The sequence below is a fragment of the Solanum stenotomum genome, chromosome 8 (genome assembly GCF_019186545.1).
Source record: "Solanum stenotomum isolate F172 chromosome 8, ASM1918654v1, whole genome shotgun sequence".
In the NCBI taxonomy this organism is placed as follows: Eukaryota; Viridiplantae; Streptophyta; class Magnoliopsida; order Solanales; family Solanaceae; genus Solanum; species Solanum stenotomum.
The window spans coordinates 27455429-27469307 of NC_064289.1; the positions used below are offsets into that span (position 1 = coordinate 27455429).

The window sequence follows — 13879 nt, forward strand, 5'->3', positions numbered from 1 at the left end:
TATTCTTCTGTTTATATTACTAACTAATTGTATGCTACAAGAAGGACATTGACAATTTATACAATATTTCTTCCTTGTTACTTCCATAGTCTAACTAATCTTCTTAATTAGTCTTCGGCTCGGCCCAATATATAAATTATTGAGCAATTTTCACATGTAGCAAACATAAAAATCATATTTATATGTTATAGCTATAGTTTGTACAATTGCGCTCCATTACAAACTTTATGTTTGCTATGACTATTAATTTGTATATTTCGGTATACATATACATAAAAATTATGTATTTGGGTCTATTTGTTTATTTCGATATACAAATGGGTCCTGCATTTGTATATTTCAGTATACAAATGGGTCTTGCATTTGTATATTTCAGTCTATTTGTATATTTCGGTATACAAATGGGTCCTGAATTTGATATTTCGGTATAAAAATGGGCCATGCATTTGTATATTTCGGTATACAAATGGGTCCTGCATTTGTATATTTCGATCTATTTGTATATTTTGGTATACAAATGGGATGACAAAAAACATAGAATGTTTGCTGTGAATTACAAATAAAAGAAACTATGGCTTAGCATTTTGAATTAATAGTTTGTTATTTCATACAATTTTCCCTAAATTGATTGATCGATATTGGGCTTTGGGAGCTAGCTAGGTAGAGTACTTCAACAATTTGGGCCTGAAACCATATCATAGGCCATGACCTTGTGTTGTCCAAGCCCAAAAGGCCAAAACCCCCTTCTGTGGTGTTGGAACTAAAGACATCAAGTTTCTAGATGGTGGATGTTTGAAAGTAGGGCATGTTACGTACTTGTACAGGTTACAAAAAAAAAAATCAATTAAATGATATAATGTATCGATATTATATAGATAGGTATATATGATGTATATAAATCCATATATGTTGTGTATACAATATTTACGCATATGTATAATAGTTGGATTATTTTGGGTAAGGAATTTCGATTCAATGAACATTTTGTCTAATTTTTCCTTGAATGTATGTCTATGAAGCCATTCATTTCTTAATTTATGAGTTTGATTCAATCCATAAGAATCCATCTTCCTAAATTTGCCATTGAGTTGTTTCACATAATTAATCGATGAATGTAACAAGCCTGCAAGTGGATAGCGTCGGGGCGGGGCGGGGAACCATCAAGTTGAAGCTCAAGTGTTCATTTTCTCTTAGTGTTTTGTCTGAATGAAGTAGGAATAAGAGAGGGGTGGGGGTGGGGAAAGTAAGTAGAGAAGGAGGAGAAGGAAAGGGTGATGATGCTAATTGAGTGTGTCATGTTTTACTGCCTAATTAACAAGTTTGTATTATTTTCAAGATTATAGATTCTATATTTTAATAAAATTTACCCGTTTATATAATATATCCTTCCAATAACTTGATAATATAAAAAATAAATTTACACTAATATTGTATGTAGCTTAAACTACTATCATATCATGTTCGCACATGCCAACTTAACCTTGATCATAACAATACCAAACATTTAATTTAATGAAATGATTTATCAAAAAATAGAACTCCTTTTATTCCTCATTCTTAATTCAAGCATGTTAAGCATTTTGACCTAGATCTCAATTGATGAATTTCAACTCTAATACTCATCATTGTGATGATACTTATATGACTAAGCATATATACATGTGTGTCTACTGTACTTCAATAATAGGATACATACCTTTTTATTCATTTTTGGCATAGATATAGAAAAATTAGGCAATGTAAAGAATTATATGACCTTCGATATGGAGTTATATATATATACCATATGATACCAAGTACCGATCCTGGATAATTTACCGTTAACACATGGTAAATAAATAATATAATCTAGTACTAGTTTTGCTGTCTAGTATGTATCACGAGGAGGAAAATTCAATATGAGTGACCATCAATAATTGAAGCAAAAAATGTTGCACTAAAAACCATATTTCTTACTTAGGGTTCCATTTTCTGAATGTAAAAGATTACCTTTTGGCATTTATCACAGGTATATATTAAGCTGTCAAGAAGGGCTCAACTGTACTTGATAAAACGTAGATTTTGCGTTTCTCAAACAAATGTTGTCAGCAGAAAGTTGGTAAAATAGCCAGCATTTATTATTTTTGAATATCTGTTTTTCTTATTTTATTTTTCATCAGAATCTTAAATTATTATATATAACAAACACAAACACCAGCAAGTGTCTAAATCACATACACGCATCACACACTTCAAATTGTCTTTTAATGTACCTCAGACAACAACCTCAACTCATAATAATTATTTTTTTAAAAAAAATAACTTTTTATTAAGTTTGATCTGCTTAAATTAATCAGTCCCTTTTAAGTAATTTAATTAATTACGGTAACTTCTTGTAATAGACACACATAATTAAGTAGCTAGAAGGCCTATGCCTTTCCCACTTTCCTGGAGACTAAATTTGAATAAACTGACATAGGAAGTACTACTTGAAAGAATAGGGATAAAATTATTCAACTTATACAAAAAAGAAGCAAACTAATTTAGAGTATACACAATAAATAATTAAAGAGTACGTAGCTAGGATTTTTTTGTTTTTTTGAAATTGTAATTACACATGTGACGTGAAAATAGAACCGTGGAGAGTCATTTGACTGGGAAAAATGAATGATCTTTGACCATTAAAATTGATGAATTAATGAACTAGCCAATAATTCCTTATCGATAATTAATATAACTATCATAGCTAGCTAGGAAGATGATCGGGAAAGTTAAAATTAAAGAGAAAAAGGAAAAGAGATATGATAGTAATAATTAATAATAGTAATAGCTAATCAAACTATATTATATATTGATTAATTAGCCTTGCTCTTTGCTTTCACTCCAGTTCTTAATAGCTTCAAAAACGGCCTCTGTCACCACTTGGGCATTAATCATGGCTTCTTCATCCTACAAGAACCAATTTTTGTCAAGAAATAACTCATTAATTATTCTTCAAACACACATGAAAGAAATGAAATTTTTACACACTTTTTTGTAAAAAATTTGAATAGTAATCGTAGATGAATGAATAATTACCTCTCCTCCAAATGCTTGTAAACGAAAGGTGTCGGTGCAAGAAACCCTAGCTTCAAGGACGTTAAGGCCAAGGTCTTCAAGAACTTGCAATATGGAAACAAGCAAGCCAGGGCAACTTCTTTCTGAATATACATTTACTAAGAAACCTTTTTCTAGGGTTTCCACTTCAATTTGCTGGAAAACAAAATTCAGAATCATCAATCGATCGATCACTTTTATATGTTGGAAAAGGTTTAAGTATTAGAGAGTCAAGAAAAGGAGATGAGTCAAAACTTACTGGCCATGAAGAAGTCTTGTTGTTTGAATTTGTTTGAGGGATAGTAGTAGTAGTTATGTCTTCATTTAGCCTTTCCACTTTGTGTTTGAGTTCTTGAATATACTTTGATGCATCTACTATGATTGAGCTTTCACTAAGCTGCATGAAAATGCAAATTAATTAGTCACACTTTGGACTTGGGAATTGCAACAAATTAAAGAAGCAATATAAATCTACAATTCATAGGGTAAAAAAAAATTAGAAACCTCAAACTTGGTAATTTTGTACTTGTACATATATTCATCAATAATTCATCTATTTACTACTACAAAAAGTATAACAAAATGAATGTGTACATATATAGAATTAAGAAAGAACAAATAAATGTCATGTCATGTCATGTCTAATTCCCCTTTTTACTCTCTTTGAGGTGCGGAGTAGATGAAGAAGATATTAATTGACCCAAAAAGACTAAATCAATGAAAAATCAGAGAAATTTTAGTAGCTGATCAATTGATTGACTATTTAAACTTTCACCTAATCAGTTAGAGTTTGATTCCCCATCTCGTAATTCTCTTCCCCTATGCCCATTTTTTTAAAAAAAAAATGTTGAAGAATGAGAAGAGAAAGTAAATATATGTAGAATGGATGAGAGTCGAGAATTACAGCATGAGATTTAGTGATTGATCGAAGAAGTTGCAATTTGTCATGCAGCACTGAGGCTCTTTTCTGCTCCCTCGATACCATTATATTGATCTTTTTCTGAGATTTAATGTTTTTCTCTTCCTCAGCTCAAAAGCTAAGTCTCTTTAAATAAAGTATGTAATAATAAGAGAGGAGGTCTCCTCTCATATCAATATCCCCTATTTAATTTGTTTGCTTCCATGACACCTCATCCCATCACAAGTTCATTTCTTATTCTCATACATTATTATCAAAAAAGATGCCCTTTGGATAAGAAACACATAAATAAATAATTCAATATCCTTCACGACAAAAACAATAAACATTAACCTACAATTACAAGGGTATAATCCTCTCGATAAGGGTGATATTGTCTTTTCTGGGGCTAAATTCGTATAACTTTAAAACATGTCATTAGCGTATAAGGTTTGTTTTAATTATACCATTTTATAGCAGCTCAGCCCACAAGTGATATGATCCTGAGCCAAAACATACAGGCTTTAATACTCGACACTAGTGTGATGTGTGATTACTTATATACCCAATATTTCTCTTGTATTTTATCGATGTGAGACTTCCTATCTTAAGTGGAGTATCACCACCACTTACTTACTTATCAACTCTTATGTAGCATTACATAACACGGTAAATTGTCATAAGTAACTGAATATTGTTACTTAGGGGATTATTTATCGTTACTAGAGTTGGATGTGCAATAATCGAAATAATCAATAATATGCACTCCCTTGTCCAAAATTAATTGATGTTTTAGCTTCTAAAGATTGGTCAGAAAAGACTAATGTTTCACAAAATCAACAAGGTATTTAATTCTTTTTCTCAAATTTACCCTTGCTACATTCCTAATTCATCTATAAATTTTATTGATAGTTATGTCAACCTACCACAAAATATTTTAGTCAAACTTCATTTTTTAGTCCCCGTTGTCACGGACTTAGAGTTTCGCTTTGCCTCTCCACAACTCTAGATTCTTCCGCTCTATCCGAATGCAAAATTTGACTGGCAAAGTGGCGAGACATGACACTATACCCAAAATTAAAATATCAATTATTTTAGATCGAAGAGAGTAATTAGCTATATATATATATATATATAATGCCTAATATCATTTTTTTCATGGTAATATGACTAATATCATTAATTAATATTCCCACGCCCATTAATGAGAGTGAGCGTGTGTAACAATGGTTTTGACTTTTGACCATGCAAATTGTTTATAGGCCAATTACATAGTTTTACTACTTTTGCCACTAGTAAAACTATGTCATAAAAATATCTTCTTCTATCACTCTATATAATTTAAAATACATTATAAAAGTAGTTCAAAATGTTAGCTAGCTATATATTATTAACAACCTAAGGGTCATGTCAAATATAAAAAATGAAATTACCATGAACAAGACTTTTTTTCCAACTAGATTATATTTTACGCGTCAAAACTCAAAATTACCAATCTATGGAAAATATAATAAAATAATTAGTGGAAGTTAAAATTTAGAAAGAAGCATCTAGCAGTGAGATGGTAATAATCCATGCATATATAGTTTAATTATATGGAGGCATTTATAATATGGAAAGTAGTGGAGGGAAAAAAATTATAGATGGATGTTTATATTTTTGTAAATTTTGGATGAATCCAAATAGTTTTCACGGGGAATTTGGAGTTCCCCCTTTACTACAGCCGTCACCTTTGTCTTCACTTCTCAGTCCTCTTTTTTTTCCCTCTCTTTCTACACGTGCCTTTCTTCCTCTCCATCACTATTCTTTTTTTGAAAAATAAATATCTATCATTATTTAAAATATATTATTATTTCAAATATTCCTAATGCATGATCAATTTGCTTTTTACCTTTCTACCGTACACACTACTATTAGCAGTATCGTGACATCTCGTGATCTCTCTCTCACACACACACATATATATATATATTATGTATAGGGCTATACTTTGGTTAGTCTGTGATAAGTTATGTAGGAATTTTGAATTTTAGTAATGTACAAAAATTATTTCTCATGAAATATGTAATTAGATAATGCAACCTAGTATGCAATGTATATATATTTGAAATATTTTTTTAATACTTCTTAAGCAAAATAATATTTTTCGTACTATCTATTATGAGTTGGATTTTTCATTTTAGTATTTTTAGTTGACGTGTATTATTGATATTTACATTCTTGTTATATATTTTATGTCATGATTCATATCTTCGTGAGTGACATCCACAATAAGCAAATCGGTGGAAGAACCAACTATAACTCGAACCAAACCCAAAACCTTTTTTAAAAACCAAGTCTAAAATATGTAAAACAAGGAAAATGGTGTAGACATAAAAGAATTGAGTCCCCATAAACTCAACTCAATAATCTAAAAACATCAATGCGGAAAACAACCTCTATGATATGAAAGTCACCATACCAAAACTCTAAACAATCCAATTAGAGAGGCAACCCCCAAACTAAATATAACTAAGTCAATTAATAATTCGTGTTCAAACAAATGGAAAAGAAAATATGGATGAATCCCTCGAAGCTTGAAAGACGAAACTCACCCTTGGATTCGCATTAGATATCCCTCAACTGAGGTTTCAAATCAGCTGCTGGAAGATTCGCTGGACTCAACAAGAAAAAATTGTTGACCATATCAGATATGATTCATAATATCTGATATGATTCTAGATGATTTTGGATGATATTCTACTTTAGCTGTGCGTTAATCACACCATTGATATTATGCAAGAGATATGATATGATATTGTGCTAGAATCATGTTTGTATTTATGTATCTTTGTATGTAAATAGTGGATAGTTTATCAATTGTAAAGCATAGAAGTACAAAATATTTTTCAAGTCTTTTTGGTTCCTGATTTAATTACCAATTGCTATCATGGTATAAAGGCCTATTTTCCCCCAGAAACTATACTTTTTGCTCTTTATTGTTGTTTGATTTCTATCATCGGATATCTCGTCTTTCTAATGGAGTCACATTCTCACAACATTTTGTCTATCAAATTTGATGAAAAACATTATCCGACGTGAAAGTTTCATTTCCGGATCTTTGTTCAAGGGCAAAGCTTGTACGGAATCTTGGGTGGATCAACAACTGAGCCAGAAGACAAATAAAAATAAATTTGGCATGCTAACAATGCTCGTGTCATTTTGTGGATCCTCAATTCTTTACATGCAGATGTTGCACTCAGTTTGCGTCCATTCAACTTGACAGCAGAGATGTGGAAGCATCTCACAAAGGTATATTCTCAATGCAATCATGCTCGTGATTTTGAGTAAGAACATACTCTTTCGGAATACAAGCAAGGAGATAAAGACATCTAGAGTTATTATTTGGGACTTATGGAAATCCGCTCAAAACAAGACCAAAGCTTTGTAGGAAATCTTTCTTCCATAGGCTTCAAAGAAGTTATGTTGAGAGGAAGAAGACTCGAGTTGTCTAATTTCTTATGAAATTGAGACCTGACTTTAAGCCTATTGGAGTTAACATTCTTAATAGAGAAACTCTTCCAGACATTGATGTAGTTTTTGGAGAACTCATTCGTGAAGAGACACACGTTAATACTCAGGCATCCATGAATTTGTCCTACACAACTGACGTTGTTATGTATACATCAAAAGGTACCCATAAATCGTATACCCATAGCCCATTTCAAAAGTCTGGACCACAATGCTTTGAGTGCAAAGAGTATGACCATATTGCGTCACATTACAAGAAAAGAAATATATGCAACTATTGTAAGAAGTCTGACCATATAATTCTGGAGTGAAATCGACGCTCAAACACGCACCAAACCAAGCACAAAGTTTATCAAACATTTGAAGCTTATGCGAGTCATGCAAAGATCACACCACCATCTTCTTTGAATCCAAAAGCACTTCAAAAGATGATACGAGATTTTGTAGTTTCTCTCTCCAGGGCTATTTCCAGTGTTCTCACTGTTGCCTATCCTGGTAAGAATTTAAATAAGAATACAAAAGTTTGGCATATAGATTCGACTTCTTCTAACCATATGATAAGAGATATTCATAATTTACACTTTTATCAACTCCTTCATAAAATCATCTAATTTTCATCTCTAAGACTGAAAAATCATTTTGCTTCACCAATGTCTCTTTTTCCCCCAAACTCACTGTTGATCTTATTTCAGTTGGACAAGTGGTGGAACAGAATTGCCTTGTTGTTTTCTCACGTCTTGATTGTATTGCAGAATATGGAGACATGGAAGGTGATCGACAAGGGTCGTAAAGTTTGGAGAATGTTCCAGTTGTCCATGTTTGAAATACTTCACCATGCATGTTATATGTCTTCCACTAAAGAAGACATCACCAAATCAAATAAATTATGGTACTTGTGGTGTCATTGTCTTGGGCATCTACATGCTCAAAACCTTTCTTCCATGTTACAATATTGTCTTCATTTGAATAAGAAATCATGGGTTTTTTCATCAAAGTATCCTTGTGAAAATTGTGCTAAATTCAAAAGCCATAATACATTTTTCTTATAGTACTACTTCATACAACTCTACTTTTGATTTGATTCACAATGATGTATGGGATCCTGCACAAATTTCATCTAGATTGGGGTATCGATATTTTATCTTGTTTATTGATCATGTTTATTGATATACATTGATGTTCTTTTTTGAAAGCAAAAGTAAGTTTCTAAAATCATACAATGATTTTTCACCTATGTTGAGACTCAGTTCAATAAATCAATCAAAAATATTTGATCTGATTCAGGTGGGGAATACATGAAGTCTAAACTCATAGATTTTTTCAAAAAGAGAGGCAATACTTCAGAACACTCTTGTCCATACACCTGAGCAAAATGGGATTGTAGAAAGAAAAAATAGGCATGTTCTGAAAACCATGTTAGCTGTTATTGATACATCACATGTTCCTAAAATATTTTGGGTTGAAGCCATCCAAATTTTGTCTGTTTAATTAATAGAAACACCATCACCATTAACAAAGATGATAGTCCATATTTTGTTCTTTTTGGTAAAGTCCTTGATTATTCTCATCTAAAAAATTTTGATTGCTTGTGTTTTGTCCATTTTCCTAGACATGAATGTCATAAATTATTTGTAAAACCTGTGAGGTGTGTTTTCCTGAATTATAATGATGTTCAAAAGGGTTATCTTTGTTATGATCAATTTGTTGTTTTCAGACTTGTAATTTTCTTTGAGCATTTGTTTGCTTAACCTATTACCTCTTCAATAATATCAGAATACGTCTCATCTTTGTACAAATTTGATAATTAGCATGTATAAAATCCTACAGTTCCAAACGAAGACTCTAACGACATTACTAATGATCCCGATCAATCAGATACATTTCGTATGGATAATTTAGGTAATAGTACTTTGTCGCCTAATTAATTGAATACCTCTTTCACTGATTCATCCGACAACAATAATGATTCTGATGGTGAAACTGTTTCAAGTGACCAAATAAATTCTTCTATTTCTTCTCTCCATCACTCTGAACGTAAAATATTTGTTTCAGATCGATATAGATACTCTCCAAGTAGATACGGTCGATCTTATGCCTTACTTGATACTTTGAATTCTATTTTTGTCCCAATTAATTGTAAAACTCTAACTCACAGAGAAGCCAAAAATTGAAAAGGAATATAACAAGAACAGAAAGAGAGATGTTTTGCAGAGAAGTGGTTGTCCTCTTTTTATTCAATACGCTTTGTGCCTTATATAGGCTTACATATTATGGAATCATATTCCCACTAAACCACTAATTTAATTCCACTAAACAAATACTCCTAAACTTTAGGAACACATCTGCAACACTACAAAACAGGGAAAAACTATCACTAACTAAGTACCAACAGAAAGCTAAAATATAGCTATATTGCAGAACTAGTCAAACTAAAAAATAGGGGCTGATGTTGAACAACTTTAACATTAATTACCAATAAGCATCAAGTCATGACTACTGGAAGAAGGCAATGCAAGAGAAACTTTCCACTTCAAAAAAAATTATATATGAGATTTGATATCTAAACCAACTGAAGCTTATGTTATTGAAAACAAATGGATTTATGTTGTGAAAATTATGTCTGATGAAACATTGGAGAGGTACAAAGATCGACAGTAGCTCAAGAATATAAACAAGAATATGAGTTGGTCTATGAGGAGACTTTTGCTCCAGTTGCGAAGATGACGACGACTCGTGTGTTGCTCACTATTTCATCCATCTAACGGTAACAACTTCATCAAATGAATGTGAAAAATACATTTTTGCATGGTGAACTACATGAGGTTATATACATGAAGCCTCCTGCAGGGTACAACAAGGCTCAACCAAATATGATTCGTCGTCTTTGAAAATATCTTTATGGCCTCAAACAAGCACCACATGCATGTTTTGAGAAGTTTCAATCTACCATTGTTGGATTTTCTCAATTAGTTTTTTATTATTCATTATTCATTTGTCACTCCAATACTGATATGACAATTTTACTACTCTGTGTGGATGATATAATTATAACTGGCAATGATGAGAATGAAATTGTACAACTCAAGAATTTTCTTAATGAAACTTTCAAAATGAAGGACCTTCGCAGGTTAACATATTTTTTGGGGTTGGGGGTTGAATATTTTCAAGATGGTATCATGCTAAGCCAAATGAAGTATGCAGAAGATCTTGTCACACAAGCATGTCTAAGTGATCAGAAGGTAGCGCGCACACACCCATAGAGATCAATGTGAAGTACAAAAATGATGATGATGAGCCTCTTGCAAAACCAATATTGTACCAGAGGTTCATTGGTTATCTAATTTATTTGACAATAACATGACTTGAAATCTCTTATCCAGTTCAAGTCTTGAGATAATTTGTTACAAATCCTTGTCAACATCATTTTTTTGCCCTCCTCAGAATTATTCGCTATGTTCAGAGTACAATTAATCGAGGTCTATTATTTCATTCAAGATCATCTCTAAATCTCAAAGGGTATGGAGATGCAAATTGGGCAGGATCTCTAAACTCGCGACAGTCTACGACAAGATGATGCATGTTAATCGGAGCGTCACTTGTCTCATCGAAGTGCAAGAAGCAGCCACGAATTTCAAAATCATCAACGGAGGTAGAATATAGATCAATATTAGCAGCTTGCTTTAAAATTGTGTGGACACGTCAATTGATGGAAGAACTTCATATCTCTATTGATGGCTCCACTACATTACATGCTGACAATACCCGTGCAATGCAAATAACAACAAATCTGCTCCACCATGAATACACAAAGCACATCGAAGTGGACTAACATTATACTCGAGAACTTGTTGTTGATCAAGTTATTAATCTTCGACATATCACGTCTCATAATCAATTGGCAGACCTATTTACAAAAGCAATGACAAGGAGTATGCATCAACTCCTATTATTGCTTCTTGATAAGTATCATCAGGGGATGTTGATCATATCATATATTATTCTAAATATCTTATATGATTCTAAAAGATCTAGGACAATATTTTACTTTAACTATGCAGAATCACACCATTGATATTGTGTAAGATATGATATTGTTCTAGAATCGTGCTTGTATTTATGTATCTTTGTATATAAATAGTGGATAATTTATCAATTGTAAAACATAGAAATACAAAAAAAAATCAACTCTTTTGGTTCGTGATTTATCAATTGCTTTAAAAAAATCAAGTACAATATCAGCACACAAACCACAGTATATTGGTAGGATCAGGCGGTTAATCCAGCATACGCATATAAGGTGCAGTTCATGACTAAATAGCAATCACAAGGCAATATGCAATATAGCAAGAACATCAGTCTCATGACATGAAAACGACAAACAAGAACTAACCAATGCATAACATGTCTCACATGATCCAAATATCGGTCCTCTTATGGAACCTCAAGCACATACCTTGTCCTCTCAGGGAACCTTACCCAAATTGTAGTATCATACTAGGCGTGATATCCAAGCCAACTATATATAATCATATCAGACATGGTACCCGAGTCAATCAACAAGCACACCAAACATGTATAATCACATTATACTACATCATGCATCAACACATAGCACAATAAACAAGGCTACTTGCACCCATATGTTACACTACTAAAACACTGCTAAAAATGATGGAAGTAAAAGAGACGGACGACGTCGCTCCAAAAAGCGACGCCATTAGCCACACTGTCCGTTGCTTTTTAATAAAAACAATTTCTTTTAAAAGCGACGGACGACATCGCTTAGTCCGTCGCTTTTTTTTTTGTGGATTTTTACGTCAAATATATATAAAATCAATAATTAATTATTTTTTTATAGATAGCGTCACAGTCCATCGCTTTTTATTAAAAATAATTATTTATAAATTAAACAAAAGTCACGCCGTCCGTCGTTTTTTATTAATTTTGATTGTTTAATTATTTTTTAAATAAGCGACGGACAACATCTTTATGTCGATCGCTTCTTGGTAAAAATATATGGTCAAATATTTTAAGAAAGCGACGGACAATGTCTCTTAGTCCGTCACTTTTTGGTCAACATATTGGTCAAGCATTTTAAAAAAAAGTGACGGACATAGAGACGCTGTCCGTCGCTTTTTATTAAATATCTAAAAACAGATCCGCGAATTCCCCCCATTTCTCCATTTCCCCATTTGTGAAATCTCCTCCTTCTCTCCACTCCTCACCACCACCATTGCGTCGTTGCTGTCGCTGGACCCGTCGCTTGCTACCCGCCGCCGCCACTTGCTTCTCTAGAGCTGCCAGAGCAGATGCCGCCGCCTGCCTCTCCTCTCTCTTTAATCTCTCCTTCTCCTTTAAGGTTAGGGTTTAATAATGCATCATTTTTTTTTCAAATTGCACTATATTTTGATTTTGTTAGCTATTTATTTGTAATTAGTTTATTGAATTTGTGTTTATTGATTGTTAGTTTGAATTAGGATTATTAGTTAGTGAGTGAATTGAAAATTTTAATGTTAGGGTTAGTTTGAATTAGGTATCTTAGGATTTATTTGAATTTGGGTATTTCTTGAGTTAATTAGTTTTATTTTGGGATTGTAGGATTAGTTTGAATTAGACTATAATTTAAGGAGTTGTGTGAATTTGGGTATTATTGAGTTTGTTTGATTTTCGGATTTTAGGACTAACCAGAGTTTGAATTATTATTGAGATTTTAGGACTAATAGTTTGAATTTGGGATTAGGAATAGCTAGCTAGTTTGAATTTAAAATTTTAGCACTAGTTAGATTTTAGGATTTTAGGACTAGTTTGAAATTGTGATTTTAAGACTAGTTTAAAATTGTGATTTTAAGACTAGTTTGAATTTTGAATTTAGGACTAGTTTGAATTATACTTGAGATTTTAGGACCACTAATACTTTGAATTTTGGGATTTTAGCACTAGTTTGATTTTTGAATTGTAGGAGTACTTTGAATTTGTGATTTTAAGACTAGTTTGAATGTGGAATTTAGGACTAGTTTGAATTATATTTGATATTTTAGGACTAACAGTTTGAATTTGGGACACTATCTAGCTAGTTTGAATTTGAAATTTTAGGGATTTGAATTACAACTTAATTAGAACTTATAAGTAATTATAACTTGAATTTACTATAAATTGAACTTAATTAGGAATATGAACTTGAAATGTTGTTGACTTTAATTTATTAGAATTTAATTTTTATTCTTATTAGAACTTGGATTTTATTTGAACTTAATTAGAATTTTGTAGTACTTGAAAATCTTATTGACCTTAATTAATTAGAACTATATATAAATTAATTAGAACTGTATTAAACTTAATTAATTTATAATAACTTGAAAACTTAATTAGAAATTAATATAAACTTAATTTTCATCA

The 13879-nt window shown here is 31.9% G+C and overlaps 1 protein-coding gene across 1 annotated transcript; it reads right to left on the reverse strand.

Annotated features, from left to right (window-relative positions):
• Positions 1–2673: 2673 nt before the first annotated feature.
• Positions 2674–4138, reverse strand: LOC125872585 (transcription factor bHLH61). The gene is made up of 4 exons (XM_049553335.1): positions 3980–4138; positions 3335–3472; positions 3058–3231; positions 2674–2928 (listed from the first exon to the last, which is right to left on the reverse strand). The coding sequence occupies exons 1-4, from the start codon at positions 4058–4060 to the stop codon at positions 2839–2841; spliced, it is 483 nt and encodes a 160-aa protein (XP_049409292.1). The 5' UTR covers positions 4061–4138; the 3' UTR covers positions 2674–2838.
• Positions 4139–13879: the final 9741 nt, after the last annotated feature.